Source organism: Callorhinchus milii, unplaced genomic scaffold (assembly GCF_018977255.1).
Source record: "Callorhinchus milii isolate IMCB2004 unplaced genomic scaffold, IMCB_Cmil_1.0 Scaffold28, whole genome shotgun sequence".
NCBI classification, from domain to species: Eukaryota; Metazoa; Chordata; class Chondrichthyes; order Chimaeriformes; family Callorhinchidae; genus Callorhinchus; species Callorhinchus milii.
Window position 1 is genome coordinate 341066 of NW_024704769.1, and position 20885 is coordinate 361950.

General features: G+C 50.8%; 1 protein-coding gene across 1 annotated transcript in view; it reads right to left on the reverse strand.

Annotated features, from left to right (window-relative positions):
- LOC103190255 (adhesion G protein-coupled receptor A2) overlaps positions 1-15977 on the reverse strand; it is a 38374-nt gene extending 22397 nt beyond the window's left edge. The window contains exon 1 of the mRNA XM_042344412.1: positions 15756-15977. Within this exon, the coding sequence (XP_042200346.1) occupies positions 15756-15964 (209 nt within the window). The 5' untranslated portion in view covers positions 15965-15977. The remainder of the gene's footprint in view (positions 1-15755) is intronic.
- Between the last annotated feature and the right edge of the window lie 4908 nt (positions 15978-20885).

Genomic DNA, 20885 nt, shown 5'->3' on the forward strand with positions numbered 1-20885 from the left:
CAAAAAAACACATGTTTCAGTAAGTCACTGGCTGGTGCCTCAGTAAGTTAGCCCCACATGCTGTGTGGTCTCCTGTACACACTCGATCTCAAAGCAGGAGTTTAAACACTTTTACAGGATGAATTTTATCGCCCCATATCCCTTAATACCTTGACCTATCAAATGTCTATCCACCTCAGTACCCCAATTCCAATTACCCCCGCCTTTGCCCCGTAATTCCTTGATCTCCTGACCCAACAAATATCCATCCACCTCAGTCTTGAAGATGTGAATGGATCCAGCCATAATCTACAGCCTTTTGCAGAAGAGAGAGAGAGAGTGTTTCACTAAGCCTTTGGGTGAAAAACTGCCTCCTAATTTCACTCCTAAATGGTCTGGCTCTAATTTTAAGATGATGCCTCCCCCCTGTTCTGGATTCGCCCCCCCACCACCCACCAGAGGAAATAGCTTCTCACCAGAGGTATGTTGGAAATGTAACCAGTTAAAACCATGTAGTTTGCTTCTGCAAACACTTCTGGTAATCTCTACTGTGAACAACAACAACTTGCATTTATATATGGCATCTCCTTCCCTCACGTGGGGTTGTGTCCTGGAGCGCTTGATGGTGATGGAGTCTGACCCCAGAGCCAGAGGGAAGAGGTGACCGTAAGCACAATCGAAAAGGATGGTCTTCAGGCGAGATGAGAAGGTGGGCAGGGAGAGAGGGGGCTAGGCAGAGGGGTTGAGAGAGAGAGAGACAGACAGAGTTTTGGTGCGTAGTGGCTGAAGGCACGGCCACCGATGGAGGGAACGAGGGGCGAACAGGATATTTATTATCATAAGTTTTTCCCCAGGCCCTCGTGAATCAGCCCGATATCTGTGCTTGAACAGGCCCCACTGAGGCCCTTTCAACAAATCCTGTTGTCGACTTCATTATGTCTCCCTGTGTAAACAGTTCTGCTGACTGGCCCCATGAAAAGCGAAAGGCCTGAGATGCTGTCGGGGGTGGAGAGAGAGAGAGAGGGGAGACAGGAGAAGGCCAATGTCAATCGCAGTTCAAAGCAATTAACCCAAATGTCCCTGTGAGGTCCTCTGGATTAATCTGCAACGGAGCATTGCGATGGAGTTCCATTCTGGGCCATTGTGCTCTGACTAAACTGCCATCAGGCTGACACTACCACTAATAATATTAATAATAATCCTGGCATTTGACACAGCGCCTCATCACGTCATCGTGATGTCTCAAAGCGCTTCACAGGATACACGGTCAAGCGGAGTGACTGTGGACGAAACTCGGCAGCCAATTGCGCACAGCAGCGTCCCCACAAACAGCCGTGGATGGAAGTTACCCAATTTTCTAAGGGATTATTGTCTCCGGAAAAGCGATCCACCAATCGACTAACAACCAAGTTCCTACTGACTGCTGGTAAACAGAGGCGTGTGTGTGTGGGGTGTGTGTGTGTGTGTGTGGGGGTGGGGTGGGGTGGGGGTATGTGTGTGTGGGGTGTGTGTGTGTCGGGGGGGTGTGTAGTGGGTGGGGATGTGTGTGTGGGTGTGTGTGGGTGTTGGGGGTGTGTGTGCGCGTGTGTGTGTGGAGTAAGGAAACTTGCCTAAGGTTTTGCCCTGACCTGACCCGCCTGGGAATTGAACCCGGGTCCTCTCGCTTGTGAGACGAGGGCTCTAACCCCTGAGCTACAGGACTCCACAATTCAGTGCTTTGGGGGTGGGGGGGAAGCTACAATATTGGGAGGTGCCACCCTTCGGATGAAGCCTGTTAGGGTTGACATTAAAGATTCCGCGCGACTATTGCGGGGAAAAAAAGGGGAGTTTCTCCCAATCATGGATAATTGGTCATACACTTCACGGGAGTTTTTTTGAGGGGGGGTGGGAGTGGGGGAGGGGGAGCGTTGCTGTGTAAAAAATTACCAAAGGCCTGGTCGAAGAGGAAGGTCTTTAGACGGGACTTGAAGCGGGTAAGAGAGGGGGTGAGGCGGAGGGGTTGCGGGATAGAGACCCGGCGGGGGGTGGGGGAGGGGGGGCAGAGATGCCGAGCGGAGGGACCGGACAGGGTGGGAAGGAACTCGCTTCAAAAAGTGAACTAAAAAACAGATGCTTGTTAACTTAGGGCTTGGAGGCAATAAACACAAAGAGATTTGCGCTGTGGGGTGAGGGGGGCAGGGAAACTGCCGTGTTGTTAAGTGTTGTACCAGATGGAGGGTATAAATCAGGAGGTACAGACTGCACTGTAGCCCTCAAAAGGAAATCAAAAAGGCCTCTCTCTCTCTCTCTTTCTACTCAACCGTTTCTCTGTTCGTTGCTCCTTCGAGACTTGAAATTCCACTTAGACTGTTCTGCTGCTTAATCACCTCAAAATGCACCTCGACTGCACCCCCTTTACAATGTATCCTCTGTAGCTAAACATACCACAAAATACATATTATTATAATAATAATTTGGCCACTCAATCTATGGTAGTTTGTTGGGACTGTTTCTGGCTGCCGCGTTTCACCCACAAAATGTACAGTCACTGCACTTTACAGTGTACCCTGTGAAGCGCTTTAAGACGTCTCAGAGACGCGATCAGGCGCTGTGTCAAATGCGAGGATTATTGTCATTATTTGGTACATCACGTCATCGGGACGTCAATATAAATTGTAAAGACTGTGTATCTTGTGGGATGTTTGCCGACAGAATACACTTCACAGTAAGTCCTTTGACTTTCTTTGAGACGTCCTCCTGATGTGAAAGGCGCAGTGACGACGACAACAACAACAACTTGCACAGTCGCTGGCACCTCCCTTCCTCTCTGACCTGCTCACTTCCCCCAACCCCACAGCCCACTACCTCCACTCGACTGGCCCCGGCCTCCTGTTTGCCCTCATGCCTTATGTGCTGTGAGCCACTACACCCCAAAGCTCTACCACTCTCTTTCTATCCCTCCGCCTTGGCCCCTTTCCTTCCCCATCTGCAGGTTGTGCCTGAAGACCTTCCTCTTCGACCGGTGCCTGCGGTCACCTCCCCCACTCTCCCTCCCCCCGGCTTGGCGTCAGGCTCCGCTACAGTCAAGCGCTCTGGGACACTACCCTGGGCCCTGGGTGAGGGGTGGGGGGGGGGGGGGGTGCTGTGTCATAGAAAATTGCTGCTTGTCCAGTCCCATCAAGAAGAACCCTCAAAGGTCTGGGTGGGAGCAGGGAGTAGGGAGGGATTGCAGGAGTCAGGTCACGGAGAAGACACACGGCCCCGAGTCTTTGATGGGCCCTGTTCCTCCCCGCTCTGTGCTATGATTCAATGCCCACAGCGTGCACTGGGCGAGCGAGCAGTCTGATAAGGGCGCTATCGACATCAGACAATCTCCATTTGAGGCAAGAAATACAAGCTGACCCAGACCTCGCCTCACTGGTAATGATCCCACATCAAGGAGAAGCTCTTGTCATCTGTAGAGCAGCCATAACCCATATATAGGCATGAATTTATGTGATCCAACCCAAGGGCAAAATAGTTGGGTTTTTTCTCTCGAAGGAGGAACAAAAAACCCTCCCATTAGCTGTGAGTTATTGGGACAAAAAGTCAAGGGATGAAGAGTTTCTGGGCCTTTTCCTTTGGCTTTCCCCAAGATTGAACCCCCCCCATGACTGTAATGGACATCTTTCTTGCCGGCTCCAGTTAAGTCAAGCCTTCCAACAGCAGAGGAGACACTGGTTTGTGGGGTAGGAACCCTTCATCATTGATTCCCCCCTCCTCACTGCAGAGCGATGAAGAGGATGATATTCGCTGCTCAACACCAAGGGCTGGCAAGGATTTCCCTCGCCCTTAAGAGCAGAGCTATCATCCCTGTAGCTCAGGGGTTAGAGCCCTCGCCTCGCAAACGAGAGGACCCGGGTTTGATTCCCGGGCGGGTCAGGTCAGGGCGAAACCTTGGGCAAGTTTCCTTACTCCCCCCCCCCACACACACACACCCACACACACGCCTCTATTTACCAGCAGTCAGTACGAACCCGGTCATTAGTTGACTGGCCGATCGCGTAATAATCCCATCACAAAAATAAATTGTTCACTCAACCCACGGCTGTTTGTGGGGACGCTGCTGTGCGCAATTGGCTGCCGCATTTCGCCCACAAAGTACACAGTCACTACACTTGACAGCATATCCTGTGAAGAGCTTTGAGACGTCCCCAACTGCCCCACCATCGGTGGCCTTCAGCCTCTCAGCCCCGAGGCTCTGGAACTCCATCCCCAGTGCCTTCGCCGCTTCCTCCCTTTCCTCCTTCAGGGCTGTGTCTCAAGACCTTTCTCTTTGACCTTCAGCCTTCAGCTCCGCTCTCGACTCTCTACCCCCTCCTCACACACTCCCTTCCCTCCCCTCACCCCCTCCCTCCCCTCCCCTCACCCCCTCCCTTCCCTCCCCTCACCCTGACCATTTCCCCCCTCCTCGCTCCCTCCCTTCCCTCCCCTCACCCTGACCATTTCCCCCCTCCTCGCTCCCTCCCTTCCCTCCCCTCACCCTGACCATTTCCCCCTTCCTCGCTCCCTCCCTTCCCTCCCCTCACCCTGACCATCTCCCCCCTCCTCGCTCCCTCCCTTCCCTCCCCTCACCCTGACCATTTCCCCCCCCTCGCTCCCTCCCTCCCCACCCTGACCATCTCCCCCTCCTCGCTCCCTCCCTCCCCTCACCCTGACCATCTCCCCCCTCCTCGCTCCCTCCCTCCCCTCACCCTGACCATCTCCCCCCTCCTCGCTCCCTCCCTCCCCTCACCCTGACCATCTCCCCCCTCCTCGCTCCCTCCCTCCCCTCACCCTGACCATCTCCCCCCTCCTCGCTCCCTCCCTCCCCTCACCCTGACCATTTCCTCACTGCTCAGGTCCCAACCCAACTGTACAGCGCCTCGGGATGTCCTCCCGACGTGAAAGACGCTCTATAAATGGAATCTTATTGTTATTGTTGTCTCGAAGACGTGATGAGGCGCTGTGTCAAATGCGAGGATTATTATTGTTATTACTGTAAGTATTGTCTTACTGACAACCCCCTACTCTGCCTTTTCCTACCGGCTGCAGTGTAACCCCACAACGAGGGGCAGTATGGCTTCGCCCCCCCCAACCCCCCTCCCACCCCCAACCCCCTACCCCCCTCCCACCCCCCCCTCCCCCCCCCAAACCCCTACCCCCTCCCACCCCCAACCCCCTACCCCCCTCCCACCCCCAACCCCCTACCCCCCTCCCACCCCCAACCCCCTACCCCCTCCCACCCCCAACCCCCTACCCCCCTCCCACCCCCAACCCCCTACCCCCCTCCCACCCCAACCAGCCCCGGAGGCATTTGCTAATTGAAAGAGTTCCTGTCTGGCTGGGTCTCTAAAGCCTGGCATCCTGTTCTCCTCTCTCTCTCTCCCGCCCTCCCCCCCCCCCCCCTCTCTCTCTGCCGCTCACAGAGAGACGGGAAAGGGGAAGCGAACACAATTAGCTGTTTACCTGAAGCATTACTGTTGCCAGCTGCCGGAGGTCAAAGGCTACCGATCGCTCGGGTCAAACTGCTGCAAACAGTTAATGAGGCCATTGCTGGTGCCCTGGAAGTGCAGACCAGTAGCTCCTTCCCTAAGCCAACCAAGGCCCTGCCTTTTAATAACAATAATAATAATAATCCCTGCATTTAATACAGCACCTCATCACGTCTTCGAGACGTCTCAAAGCGCTTCATGGGATCTTACTGTCAAGTGTAGTGACTGTATACTTTGTGGGTGAAACGCGGCAGCCAATTGCACACAACAGCGTCCCCACAGACAGTCGTGGATTGAAGCGAACCATTTATTATTTTGAAGGGATTATTACCCCCGGAAAAGTGATCCACCAATCGACTAACAAGTGGGTTCCTACTGACTGCCGGTAAACAGAGGCGCGCGTGGATGTGTGGGTGGATGTGTGTGGAGTAAGGAAACTTGCCCAAGGTTTCACCCTGACCCGCTTGGGAATCAAACCCGGGTCCTCTCGCTTGCGAGGCAAGGGCTCTAACCACTGAGCTACAGGACATGTTATAGTCCCTCTCTGTCCCTCTTCACTTGCAGTCTCACACTCTCGTAAACACTACGAGGAAAGAAAGGTCTGAGGTGGGGAAACGCACAAAAACCCACAAGAACGTTGTGGATGAAGATGCCTCTACTTTCCCAGGCAGTAAGTAGGAATCCAGTTGTTAGTTGATTGGGGGAAAATCACTTTTCCGGGGGGGGTAATAATCCTTTAAAATAAATAAATAGTAATAATTTGGTCAAATTGGCGAAACGTGGCAGTCAATTGCACATAGCAACGTCCCGGATTAAGTGGATTAAGTAGATTAAGTGACCAAATTATTATTATTATTTATTTATTTTAAGGGATTATTACCCCCGGAAAACTGATTCCATCTGCTCCAAATCCATATTGTAGCGCTCGTTGTAAAGACAAAAACATAATCGTAAATTTGTCTGCCCTTTGCAATCTTTTATAGAACATGTTCTGCAGCCAATTAAACTTAACTAGTGTTGCTTGGACCATTTCACATCCTGTGCTAATGAGTGTCTGTTGCGGCCTCGCAGCGAAAGCTCATCCCTGAGAATGTGCCGCAGTTAAACAAAGTTAATGGCAGACAGCCGAGAAGCTGACATTTTGTCCTGAGTAACTTCCGAAGGTCTTCAAAATATATGATAATAATAATGATCCTGGCATTTGATACAGCGCCTTATCACGTCTTCGAGACGTCTCAAAGGGCTTCACAGCACTTACTGTAAAGTGTAGTGACTGTGTGTTTTTATGGGCGAAAGGCGGCAGGCAATTGCACACAGCAGCGTCCCCACAAACAGCCGTGGATTGAATGACCAAATTATTATAATTTTTTTGAATGAAGGGATTATTACCCCCTGGAAAAGCCATCCGCCAATTGATTAACAACTGGGCTGCTGCTCACTGATAGGCAAACAGAGGTGTGTGTGTGTGTGGAGTAAGGAAACTTGCCCAACGTTTCGCCCTGACCTGACCCGCCCGGGAATCGAACCCGGGTCCTTTTGCTTGCGAGGCGAGAGCTCTAATCCCTGAGCTACAGGTCTCACACTCACATTGGTGGAGGGGGCTTCACTATGCGACAGACTGCACAAGGAGAGTGGTTGTTGTGGAGGAGAAAGGGTCTTTTTTTTGCTGTAGCTCAGTTGTCACACCTCACGTGTGTGTGCTTCTCTCTCTCTCTCTCTCTCGCGGGTGATTCACTGCCTGCCCTAGTACAGTAAATTGTGCAGATTGGATTCCAGTACATCCTGATGCGATCTGTGTTTCGTGGCTTCTCTCTCCCCCCTCCCCAGCCTCCAGCAGCACATTCATCTCCAGCTCTGTGGTTCCTAGCAGGCTACTGTGTTCCTGTCATTAGCTCGTAATATGGACCATCTTTTTTCCTTCCTCAGCACCGCAGAGCATCAGTTTCAATAGCGTCCGTCTTGTCCTCGCTCCCCCCACTCTCCGCTCCTCCCCCTTCTCTGCCTTCAGCCTCTCTACCCCCACCCTCTAGAAATCCATCCTACAGTCACTCCCCCTGGTCCCCTCCCTCGCCTCCTTCAAGACCTGTCTCAAGACCCTCCTCTTTGACCGCGCCTTCGCTCACCCTCCTACCCCCACTCTCCCTGCCCTCCACCCCCTCCCTGATCCCCCACTCCCCAGTTCGGGTCCAAATCCCTGACTGTCCATCGCCTTGGGACGTTCTCCTGACATGAAAGGGCCGTGTAAATGTAATTTTGCATTGTATTGATAATAATCCCAGTATTTGACACAGCGCCTCATCCCGTCTTCAAGACGTCTCAAAGCGCTTCACAGGACACAGTCAAGTGAATTGACTGTATATATTTTATGGGAAAAACGCGGCAGCCAATTGTGCCCATCAGCGTCCCACAAACAGTCGTGGATTAAGTCACCAATTTATTATTATTATTATTATTTTTTGGAAGGGATCATTACCCCTGGAAAAGCCAATCAACTAACAACTGGGTTCCTACTTACTGTTGGGCAAACAGAGGCGTGTGTGTGTGTGTGTGTTTGGAGGAAGGAAACTTGCCCAATGTTTTGCCTTGTCTGGGAATCAAACCCAGGTCCTTTCACTTGTGAGGAGAGCCCTCTAACCACTGAGCTACAGGGATCCCAGTCTTGGATACATACACGCGCACCCACGCGCACACACACTCAACACGAATGCTGATCATCTCCGTTAGTTACAATAAGCCTGATTATAAGTGCGAACCCCTCCTCTCCAGCTCAGCTCCCAGACCCCAAACGAAATCCCATACACAGCGGCTCAGGGCAGATTGGAACCCAACTCTTTCCCCTTCTTCCAGCTGCTGCCATCTGCTCTGCACACAGAGCTCTGGCACGGGATGAAAGGAATACTCCAGTAATTTTCGTACAAACACCAAACTCTTAAAATTCGCTACAGTAATGCTTTAAAGAGATGAGACCCTCCCTCCTCCTCTCTCTCTCTCTCTCTCTCCCGCCTCCCACTCCATCTTGCCCTCGGGCCATCTCTGCCTGGCTCGTAAACTAGGTTAACGTACAAGCTTTTGGCCCATTTTGCGAGGGAAGCAAAGGGCTGGATCAGTAAACTGGTCACAAGGGTTTGAGGAGGAATCCACAACAACAAGTATTTACACAGCGCCCTTCATGCTGGGCAGGGTGACATCGCTTGACAGTGGCGGAAACTGACCCAGAGTCGGAGGGGAGAGGGAGGGGAGGGGGGAGGTGACTGTAAGCACAATCAAAAAGGAAGGTCTTTAGGCGGGATTTGAAAGTGGGGAGGGAGGGGGCGAGGGAAATAATGCGTTACAGAAGTCAAACTGATTTCACAATGACTGGCTACTACCGACAACAACAAATTATACTTGTACAGCACCCTTCACGTCGGTGAGACGTCCTATTAAATCACGTTGGGCAGACATTTGGGCTTTGGAATTCCATTTGGCCCGTCATCTCTGTGCTGGCTCCGTTTACCCGCCTTTTGGAATTTCTTTGTAGATATAATAATAACAAAAATAATCCTGCCATTTGATACAGGGCCTCATCACGACTTCGAGACGTCACAAAGTGCTCCACAGGATATATTGCAAAGAGAATTGGCAGCCAATTGCGCTCAACAGCGTCCCCACAAACAGCAAGGAAACCAAGGTTTCGTTCTGACCCATCTAGGAATCAAACCCAGGTCCTCTCGCTTGCGAGGCAAGTGCTCTAACCACTGAGCTACAAGGACTTCACCTTCAATAAGGTCTCCCCTCAACCAGTAAAAAGAGCCCCAGTCAAACTGTTTGTCCCTGATATCATCCTCATAAATCCCCTCTGCTTTGCTAACTCTACAGTTTTCTGAGAGAGGAGGTTTGAGAGCAATGCGAATAGAAATGGGAATTAGCTGCAGTAAATCACGCTCAGAGTTTGCGAACAGTGCCGCCTTTGAGTACGTCTGGCTGAATTGCTTCCATCTGATCTTGGTTCTCGCAGTGAAATTAGGTCGGGTTCACCCTGGTCACTATCCCAGGCAGCGTGAGGCACCACGAGTGTGAGGCCCAGGCTGAAAGCATCTCAGCGTGGACAAGCTCACCTGTCTCCTCTCCATCATCGGTGGCCGTGCCTTCAGCCGCTTCACCCCCCCCCACCCAAACTCTTCCCTCCCTCATTCCCCACTTTTAAATTTCGTCTAAAGACCTTCCTGTTTGATCACATTTTTGTAAAACTCAAAAAGTTTGCCACCACTATTCAAGTGATGCAAACGCGAAGTGAAATGTAAGTGCATGTTGGTGCCGTCAAATGCAAATAGGTTTCCTCCTATTTTTTTCCAACCTTGAACTCTGTGCCTTGACCCCCTCAGCCTGCTCCGTTTAAGGAGTGGGTGGTGGGGTGGGGGGAAGAGGTGAGAGCAAACATGGGGTCAAATTCTTGCCCTCAATAAAAATAGTGACCCTGTGTATAATTGGATTTCCCCCCTCTAAACATGACCTCTATTTTTAGAGACTCTATTGTGCAGCTACTATTGTCAAAACATCTCACTAAGGCACTTAATATTAGTATTAATAATAATAATAATCCTTGCATTTGATACAGCTCCTTATCACTTCTTCGAGATGTCTCGAAAGTGCTTCACAGGATACGTCAAGTCTAGTGACTGTGTGTTTTGTGAGCGATACGCGGCAGCCAATTGCGCACAGCAGCGTCCCCACGAAACAGCCGTGGATTGAGTGATCAAATTATTATTATTTTTTGAATGTGGGTCAGTCCAGGGCTGGAAGAGGCCGGGATAATAAGGAACTTAGAATATTGAGCAGCTGTGCAGCTTGAGATTGAAAGTCTGCCGTGTACACACACTCTCACACACTGTATACAAAATGATGCCGTTCTATCCACAGAACTCTGACTCTCTCTCTCTCTCTCTCTGAGAGCTCTGAGAGGGGCGTAAACATTGTGCCTGAGCCAAACGAAACAGTCACAGTCAGAATCCCCGCCATGCTGTAGCCCGGCAAGCGAGACAGCCAAAGGCCTCGACCTTTGAGCAGGCTTTCCCAATCCCTCCCGCTCCAGGCCAGTCCAGGATTGCGCTCTCTATTCTATCCCATTCCATTATTAATTCGCGGACAAATCTCTCGCAGATGTTCCGTGACACTTGACAGCGGCGTACACTCTAACCCACTGATGGAAATCTGCTGCGGGAACATTTTTGACATTCCTGATCTAAGTAAATGTTTGTTGAGCTGCTGTTTGTTCCTGTTTAATATCTGGGATTGCACCAGCTACTGGAGGTGTGGGCGGTGTTGGTGGGTGGACTGTGGGGGGCGGTGGGGAGTGCTCTGACCACTGAGCTACAGGGACTCCACAATGTTTTGACTCAAAGAGACGCGAATGTGACCGACAAAGCCAAGTTGACACCAACACGTATGGATGGAAAGGGGGGAAAAGGGGTCATGGGAGCAGAGTGAACACTTGAGAGGGTCAACATGGCCATCCGCTCATAGAATGAATGCTTCCTGCTCGCACTTTGACCTATTTCCTGTTGACCAGCCCCTCCCTCCCCTCCCCTCACCCCCCCCCCCCCCCACAGCGCAGTCTATTTGTTTGACTTTCCTCTCGGGGCCTTTTCCCCTTTTCCCGACTATTCCCAGGGATGTGCAGCCTGAGCTCCGTGTCAAGCAGTGTTATTTCAGCCAAGTCGGGATAATTGTTCCGAAGCTAAACAAGGTTATGTTTTGGTTAGGGCAGGAAGATTAGTTCGGATGGACAGGATGGCCAACTCAACCATCCCCCAAAGTCAGGGACACCATCACATTTCCTGCCCCAGTCGACTGTGCCTTCTCCCACCCTCCCACCCGCACCCCTACCCCCTGCCCTCCACCCCTCCTGACCCTAACACCCAGTTCGGGTCCAAACACCCCCTGATTGTCCAGCGCCCTGGGACGCCTTTACAGTTTATCCTGCAAAGCTCTTTGAGGTGCCTCGACAACGTGATGATGTGGTGTATCAAACACAAGGATTATTATTAGTAGAAGTACTTTCTGGGGAGTGGAATGGAATCAGAATGAATCCAATCTCAGTCTCTCTCCCTCCTCCGTCCTTGCTGTCAATGAAAGTGAATCTGCTCAGGCAGAAACACGGGGCCACAAGAGCATGGCTTGCGTCGCTCAGTGTTAATACAGTGTCACAGCCTCGACGTGAATGGAGTATTCAGCTGTTGTTTACACAGGGATGGACATCTGAGCTAATTCTCCACAGCAAACCAATTTCACTCCTCTTACCCGCACAAACGGGGGATTAAACAGATCAAACGGCTCCTGTTGATTTACAGCCCGAAGTTTGAGCTGTGGAATTAAGACGACACAAGGCCTGGCCCCTTTGCTCTGGTCTGGTCTGGGTTGGAACCTGCCTGCTCTTTTGTTGTGGATTAAAGCAACGCCCTTTGTGCAACCATTCGCTCGAGAGCCGGCATGCTCATTTCACTCTGAAACTCACGCCAAGCCTCTCTCCCTGTTTGTTGCATGTGGGCACAGATTTAATGTTATAACTCTCTCTTCCAGCCCCCACCACCCCCCCACACCTCTCCCCCCACCCCCACCACACACACGCGCACAAAGAAATCTTACTAGTAGAAACACAGATGTCGCTGGGAGCACACAGCAGGTCAGGCAGCATCCATGGAGAGAGGAAAATGATTTAACGTTTCAGTCACCTCTCATCAGAAATCTCACTGGGTTAATTGCACAGAGCGGGAATTAGCAACAAGAGAACTTGTCAACAACACAACAACAACTTGCATTTACACAGCGCCCTTTCACGTTGGGTAGTGTCCTGGAGCGCTTGACAGTGGCGGAGTCTGACCGCGAGCCAGGGTTGGGGGGTTGGGGAGGGAGGGAGTGGGGGTGGGCGTGGGAGGTGAGCATAAGCATAATTAAAAAAGGAAGGTCTTTAGGCGTCAAGGCCAGGACACTGGACTCATTCAAGAAGCAGCTTGATTCCTTCCATCAGCAGCCAAGCTCTGCAATGGACGTCTGACTGTGGAATTCTGTTAAGGGGCGCTCAAGACTGGGAGAGAAGGCATTATTAGGGCCAACAGAGTTCCTTCTGATAACATGACGATTTGGCTTTGACCCTGTCTCTCTCTCTCTCTCTCGCTCGTTCTCTCAATTATGCAGGGATCTCACCCACTGGCTTTTAAAAAAAAATCACACACACAGAGAGGCAGCCACGCTTTTTCTTTTCTTTCAGGCTACCCACCTACTTTGCCGCCCAAAATGTAGAGATCAGTCGGTTTACTAGCTGGAAATCAAGGTGGATTTGAGGCTCTTTAAATGACAAGGGAGTGAGTCAAGGGCTGAAATCTTATCTCGGGATTTGCAAGGGCGGGCGGGGGGTGGGGAAGAGATGTTATAGTCTTATAATTTTATAATATAACTTTTGTGAATGTAATGTGTTATAAAATTAGATTTTATAACATATTGTAATATTAGGGGACAAAATAAATAATAATTATTTGGTTGAAGTAAATAATTATTACTTCAAGGTCACTTGAATCACTCACACCTCTGTGAGTGCAATTGGCTGCCTCGTTTCGCTCACAAAACACACAGCCACTACACTTTACAGTATATTCAGTGAAGCGCTTTAAGATGTCTCGAAGACGCAATAAGGCGCTATATCAAGTAGTAATAATCTTATATTATTAATAATAACTGCAAACCTTATTATTATTATTATTAGATAGAATAACAACAGTAGTGACAGAGCTAAACACCGAGTCGGGGAAGTGACACAGTCAAAGATGAAGGTCTTCAGATGTGATCTCGATCTGAAGACAGGTGAGGAGAGTCAACAGCACATCCTGGGGTGTGGGTTATAGACTGGAATCTAACCCAGAGGTGTGAGTGATTCACATTATAGAATAACAGATCTCTGGGGAGTGAGTTAAACCCAGAAGAGACTAAACCCAGATTGCGCTAATAAAAATAATCCTTGCATTTGATGTGGTGCCTTATCACGTTGGTCGCGACGTCTCGGAGGGCTTCACGGGACTATTGACTAAAGTGTAGTGACTGTGTATTTATGTGGGCAAGGGAAAAAAATTACATTGTGGTGGGGAACAGGCCAAACCATGAGAAAATACTTCACGATTTAGCTCAGAAAAGCAGCGCAATTTCATACACACAACAATTACGGGTAATCAGGAAGGGCAAAGAAAGCGTCCAAATTAGTAAGGGGTTTGGAATTCTGTCTGCTTTTGAGCTCCTGAGGCGGTTTGCTGAGCTCTTACTGCTAACTAGTGCGTTAAGTGGTTTATTTCTTCCCCAACACTCGGCTGATTATTTTCCGATGGCAACAGCAACCAAATAATACAATTCTCTTTTGTTACAAAAGGATTGAGGTGAAGTCATTTTCTGCACTGTAACAAACGCTGACATCCACCTTCCCCCCCCACTAAATGGCACCGTAAATAAAAATAATGTGGTCGCACAACCCACGGCTGTTGTGGGGGACACTGCTGTGCACAAATGGCTACCGTGTTTTGCCCACAAAATACACAGTCACTACACTTTACAGTGTATCCTGCGAAGCGCTTTGAAATGTCTCGAAGACGCGATGAGGCGCGGGGACAAATGCCGGGATTATTATTATTATTAAAACAAACGTCGGTTGGTTTAAATACAAACAGAAGAGAACGAGAAAGAGAGAGAAAAGGCCAACTGCTGCAGACGCTGGGAATCTGAAATAAAAACAGACGTCGCTGGGAACACCGGGCAGGTCAGGCAGCATCGATGGAGAGACGGAAGTGAGTTCACGTTTCAGGCCGATGACCTTTGATCAGAACTCAACAATACAGCGGCGACTTGTGTTTATCAGTGCTCCGAGTCGCTAACTCGGGTGAAGGGCACCGTATAAGTGCAAGTTGTTGGTGTTGTTTCAACACCTTAATAAGGTGCTATATCAAATGCAAGGACTATTATTATTATTTATATAGCAGTCAGACAGGGTCTCGGGGTGTTTAAGTCCTGTCGAAAAGGTCATCGACCCAAAACCTTAAATGGCTTTCCTCTCTCTCCATAGATGCTGCCTGACCTGCTGAGTGAGTGCTGCCACAATACAGAGGGACAGAGGGGGGGGGGGGGGTGGGGTGGGGGGGGCATGTATGTAGGTGTATACATGATTTGGAAAGTGAGGAGGGCAGAGGACGAGAGGTGAAGGAAAGGGAACAGCAATACAGGGTGATTATTGTTTGTGGGGGAGTGGGGGGGGGGAGTGGGGGGGGGACGGTGGGGTTGGGGGGGTGGGAGTGGGGGATGGGGTTGGGGGGGAGTGAGGTTGGGGGGAGTGGGGGGGAGTGGGGTGATGGGGTTGGGGGGGAGTGGGGGGGAGTGGGGTGATGGGGTTGGGCGGGGAGTGGGGGGGAGTGGGGTGATGGGGTTGGGGGGGGAGTGGGGTGGGTGGGTGGGAGTGGGGGGGATGGGGTTGGGGGAGTGAGGTTGGGGGGGATTGGGGGGGTGGGGGGAGTGGGGAGGGGGGAGTGGGGGGGTGGGAGTGGGGGATGGGGTTGAGGGGAGTGAGGTTGGGGGGAGTGGGGGGGACGGTGGGGTTGGGGGGGTGGGAGTGGGGGGGTGGGAGTGGGGGATGGGGTTGGGGGGGAGTGAGGTTGGGGGGGAGTGGGGGGGGAGTGGGGTGATGGGGTTGGGGGGGGAGTGGGGGGGAATGGGGTGATGGGGTTGGGGGGGGAGTGGGGGGGGAGTGGGGTGGGTGGGTGGGGTTGGGGGAGTGAGGTTGGGGGGGATTGGGGGGGTGGGGGGAGTGGGGAGGGGGGGAGTGGGGAGTGGGGGGGAGTGGGGAGTGGGGGGGATGGGGTGGGGGAAGTGGGGAGGGGGGGAGTGGGGGGGATGGGGTGGGGGGGAGTGGGGAGGGGGGAGTGGGGGAGAGTGGGGGGGAGTGAGGTTGGGGGGGAGTGGGGAGGGGGGTGTGGGGGAGAGTGGGGGGAGTGAGGTTGGGGGGAGTGGGGAGGGGGGGGGTGGGGGGGAGTGGGGGGGAGTGAGGTTGGGGGGAGTGGGAGGGGGGTGTGGGGGGGAGTGAGGTTGGGGGAGTGGGAGAGTGGGGGGAGTGAGGTTGGGGGGGAGTGGGGAGGGGGTGTGGGGGGGAGTAAGGTTGGGGGGGGAGTGGGGAGGGGGGTGTGGGGGGGAGTGAGGTTGGGGGGGAGTGGGGAGGGGGGAGTGGGGAGGGGGGAGTGGGGGGGGGAGTGAGAGGGAAATTGAAATGAAATCACTTACAGGTGGACTGTCCTGTTGGGGAGGACCCGGGGGTCGGGGGGGTCCGACAGGTTTTCTTTGCTGCAGATGACTTTCTTACGAACGGTGTGGACTGAAGGTCCTTTCGATCGATCGTCGATACACGTACAGCTGTTGGTGAACAGCTCAGAGCAGCCGTCAGTCTGACAGACCATCAGCAGCAACGCCATCCCGACTGCTCCTGTGATCATGGTGTGTGGGTGTCTGTGTGTGGGTGTCTGTCTGTGGGTGTCTGTCTGTCTGTGTGTGTCTGTCTGTGTGTGGGTGTCTGTCTGTGTGTGGGTGTGTGTGTCTGTCTGTGTGTGGGTGTCTGTGTGTGTGTGTCTGTCTGTGTGTGGGTGTGTGTGTCTGTCTGTGTGTGGGTGTCTGTGTGTGTGTTTGTCTGTGTGGGTGTGTGTGGGTCTGTGCCTGTGTCTGTCTGTCTGTCTGTGTGTGTGTGTCTGTCTGTGTGTGTCTGTCTGTGTGTGTGTGTCTGTGTGTGTGTGTGTGTGTGTCTGTCTGTCTGTCTGTCTGTCTATCTGTCTGTGTTTGTGTGTCTGTCTGTCTGTGTGTGTGTGTCTGTGTGTCTGTCTGTCTGTGTTTGTGTGTCTGTCTGTCTGTGTGGGTGTGTCTGTGTGTGTGTGTGTGTCTGTGTGTGTGTGTTTGTCTGTGTGGGTGTTGGTCAAATAAGTTAAATGGCAAATCTCTATTGCCTTCCCATCAGTTCAGCTCAGACCACTTTACCTGATCACAGAACATCATTAAATGTCACCACATATATATATATTATATATATATTTGTTTTAAAAAGTTATTAGAATCCCTGCAGGAGGAGCAGTAATTGCCACATTCTCCCACTCTCTCTCACACTCTCTTTTTCTCGATACCTCTCCCTTTTTCTGATGTGCAAAGGGGTTTTGTACCCCTCACCCCCACACCCCCAACCACTTTACCCCTATTGACAATTCATAAGTCGTTAAAACTAACTCACGAAACTTTCTAACGTCAAACTTATGCCAAAACTTTTGGGGGGGAGTTTTTTTCTTAAATCTCCCTCCCACCCCCCCCCCCCCACCCCCACACCAGCCCTAAAATAAGCAACCACCAAGGGGATTAATTATTTTTCTTCCTGGTTAGGTTTTGATAGATGTTATATATTTTTTATATAAGAAAGTCAGTAAATACTCGAACTAAGTAAAACAAGTTTTGCTGCTTATCTGTCTGTCTGTCTGTGTGTGTCTGTCTGTGTGTCTGTCTGTGTGTGTGTGTCTGTCTGTCTCTGTGTGTGTCTGTGTGTCTGTCAGTGTATCTGTCTGTCTGTGTCTGTCTGTGTGTGTCTGTCTGTGTATCTGTCTGTGTGTGTGGGTACCTGTAGTCCGTTGCTAAACTAAGTCACACAGAGAGAGACAGAGAGTCACAGAGCTCTGCACATACATATATATAATATATATATATATTTACTGCTTCCTTTATACGTTGCTTTATTCCTCCCATCGACGTCGCCTGTTACATCCAAATGACTTTACAGCAAAGTACAGCACCATGAAAAGTACACTTGGAAACAGCTGGATCCACCCAAACTGCGACCATCACTGACGCTCTCCTCCTTTGACATGATGTCTGTCTGTCTGTCTGTCTGTCTGAACTGTCCCAGAATCAATCCTGAGCGACACGAACCAAACCCGCAACTCGCAAGTCAGATGGATGTGGATGTGTCCTCAGCTGTTTGTTCTCCATGGATGTCCCACTTTTCCTTCTCCCAGAGTAAGGTAACGTTGCAAACCCCCTCCCCAAGTCCCAGGCCAAGGAGAGCTCCCCCTTCTAAGCACAAGCCAAGTCTCTCTGCCCCAGACCCAGGCAGTCGGGGGGTAAAACGCATCCACACCGAACCAAGCGATCCAACCCGATTTGTCACCAACACAGACTGACTTCGCTTTCCGACTCAACCTCCAAATAGGGGGAGGAAAGCCCAACTTCCTCTCTGGGTCCTAAAGCCATGTCAGACTATCCTCCCCCCCCCCCCCCCCCCCCCTCACACTCTTTGCATCGTTTCTGCAAAAGCTCAAGGCCATCCATCATCCCCTCCCAGCGAGATTTTGGGGGTTATTTCACCAGAAGATAATAATAATCCCGGCATTTGATACAGCGCCTTATCACGTCCTCGAGATGTCTCAAACCGCTTCACGGGATACACTGTGAAGTGAATTGACTGTGTGTTTTGGGGGCGAAACTAACGAGATGAATGAAACAAGAAAGCCCACAGTTTAACGTCTCAGCTGAAGGTGGTAACTCAGACAATGACTGCATTGGAGTGTCAGCGAGACTGAGCTCAAAACCCGACACGGGGGCTTGAACCCTCAACCTTCAGACTCAGGGGTGAGAGAGCTACCTCCGACAGAGCCAGTCTGACACCTGCTTCACCCATTCATTTAAACTCCCTCAGACACAAGGAACAATCAGAGAACTGAAACACTGGAACACTTCCTCTCAGACTGTTCCCTCTCCCTCCCCCTCAAGCACACCAAAGGCCGTTGAGAGAAAAGGGGGGACATGTTTGGGGTGAAAATCCAGCAGAATAATCAATGTTGGATCATGGATTTTGTGTATTTTTAGGCTGAGGGTCCCAACAACAACCACAACCACAGTGCCCTCTATTCTGTGTCTGCTTTTTCTGGGGGTGTTAAAAGATCCAATGATGCTAGAACAACAACAACAATAACAACCTGCATTCATATAGTGCCCTCCCCTTCACACCGACTGGCAGGGTCTCGGAGTGCTCAAAAGCGCGTCACAGAATGTACTGCAAAGTGTGGTCACTGTACGTTTTGTGGGTGAAGAGCGGCAAATGAAACGGGTCACTCCCTCCGTGGCTGTTGGTGGGACATTGCTGTGCACAAATCGAGCTTGCTGCCACGTTTCACCCACAGCCAATCAATAATAATAAAAACAATAATAATAACCCTTGCATTTGATGTCTCAAAGTGATTCACAGGATTATACCATAAAGTGTACGTTTTATGAGCGAAACACGGCAGCACAGCAGCGTCCCACAAACAGTCGTGGATTAACAACAACAACAACAAGATTCCATTTATAAAGCAACCTCATTATTATTTTTTGAAGGGATTATCACCCCCGCGAAAGCGATCCACCAATCGACTAACAACCGGGTTCCTACTTACTCAGCGCCTTGGGACGTCCTCCCAACATGAAAGGCGCTATACAAATGTAATTTTGTTGTTGTTGTTACTGCTGGATGAAGGCATGTGTGTGGTGTGTGTGTGTGTGTGTGTGGAGTAAGGAAACTTCTTAAGGTTTCGCTTTGTCCGGTCCTGCCTCGGAATCGAACTCAGGTCCTCTCGAGAGGTGTTAGGGTCCGGAATGTCTTGCGAGACGCTGGCTCTAACCACTGAGCTACAGGATCCAAATTTCAAGGCACAGGGAAGTTAGGACAGAGGGCTTTAGGACCAGACAGTCCCACCAGCCTGAGCCCTGCGTGCTATACTGTGATCAGGTTCTGCAGCAGATTGAAACGATCAAAACTTTTTTTTTGCCACAAATGCAATTGGGAGAGATCCGAGCCCAGGGCTATTACCTCAGCTGCATTAAACTGGAGGGAGGGAGAGAAGAGTGTATGTGTGTATCAGCCCCCAGTGCTGACTGAGAGTGTGTGTGAGTGAGACAGAGAGAGAGTGTGTGTGAGAGAGACTGAGAGTGAGAGACACAGAGTGAGAGTGTGTGTGTGTGTGTGTGTGAGAGAGTGAGTGTGAGTAAGGGAGAGTGTGAGAGAGACAGAGTGAGTGTGTGTGAGTGTGAGAGAGACAGAGAGTGTGTGAGAGAGACAGAGAGAGTGAGAGAGACAGAGAGTGAGAGTGTGAGTGAGAGGAAGAGAGAGAGGGCTATGATACCCTCCGATACAGCGCCTCGGGACGTCCTCCCGACGTGAAAGGCGCTCTACAAATGTAATGTTGTTGTTGTTGTTGACAGGCAGCCCTGATGGGATGGGGAGGGCTGTTTGTCAGTCCATCCTAACAGTGATCAGGAGGGATGGTTTGCCTTGTGCTGAGGCTGTAAACAGCGCTTGGTATTTGCACTGCGAAGCAGAGAATTTCCGTTCCCAATCAATCAGTCACTTTATTTGTTCAGCTCTGAACTTTTCCAAACTTTTCCCCTCAGATTAAACGCCCTTAAAACGGCTCTGGTCCTACTGGACGGAGTGGGGCCCACCGCCAGCTGCTGACCGATGCTTCTCCGATTCCAACCGATTGGGAAAAAAAATGAAATAAAAATGAACCTTTGCATTTGACATAGAATCGTAGAATCTTACTGGGAGGCCATTCGGCCCATCTCGTTGGGAGAGCTACCAACTAGTCCCACTCTCTCTCTCTTACCCCAATCAGTCCCACGCCCTCCCTCACTCTGTCCCCATGTCCTGGCAATTTTTTTTTCCTCTTCAAGTACCTATCTAATTCCCTCTTGAAAGCTATTATCGGAAGCTGTTCCCACACACCCTTTCAGGTCGTGCGTTCCAGACCGTAACAACTCACGAGTAAGAAAAATCGGAAAGTGGTTCACAGGGGATTTACCAGCAAGTGTAGTAACTGAGTGTTTGTAGGCCAACGCAGCAGCCAATTTGCCCAAAGCAATATCCCACAAACATCTATGAAGCCAACAAACAATTTATCAGGAGGATTTGCTAGCCAGGGTCTGTGTGTGTATGTATGGGGGGGGGGGGAGGGGGGGAAATGCGGTCACAGGAGAGAAGTAATTAAAATTTCTTGAAAACGTGAAATATTTGCTTCTCAGAAACCCGCTATTTAGTGTCGAAAAGCTTCTTATTTGCATTTCTTAAATGGCTCCCATTAAGTAGGGATCGAATACGTAAACCCATCAATTAGGGAATATTTGAAATGAAAATACACATCTGCAACACATTTGTTGCGAACCTTCTGCTTAACCGTCGCATTACAGTGAGGGAATCAAAGGGAAGTGACATTCCACACTCCACCCAAAGGATTTGCTTCTCAGCACAAGGGGGAATAAGGCAATTTTGCTGCTGAGGTGAAACACTGAGAAAAATCAATCTTTTTGTGGTCTTGACACACACGGTAACACATCACCGTTGCTTAAGAG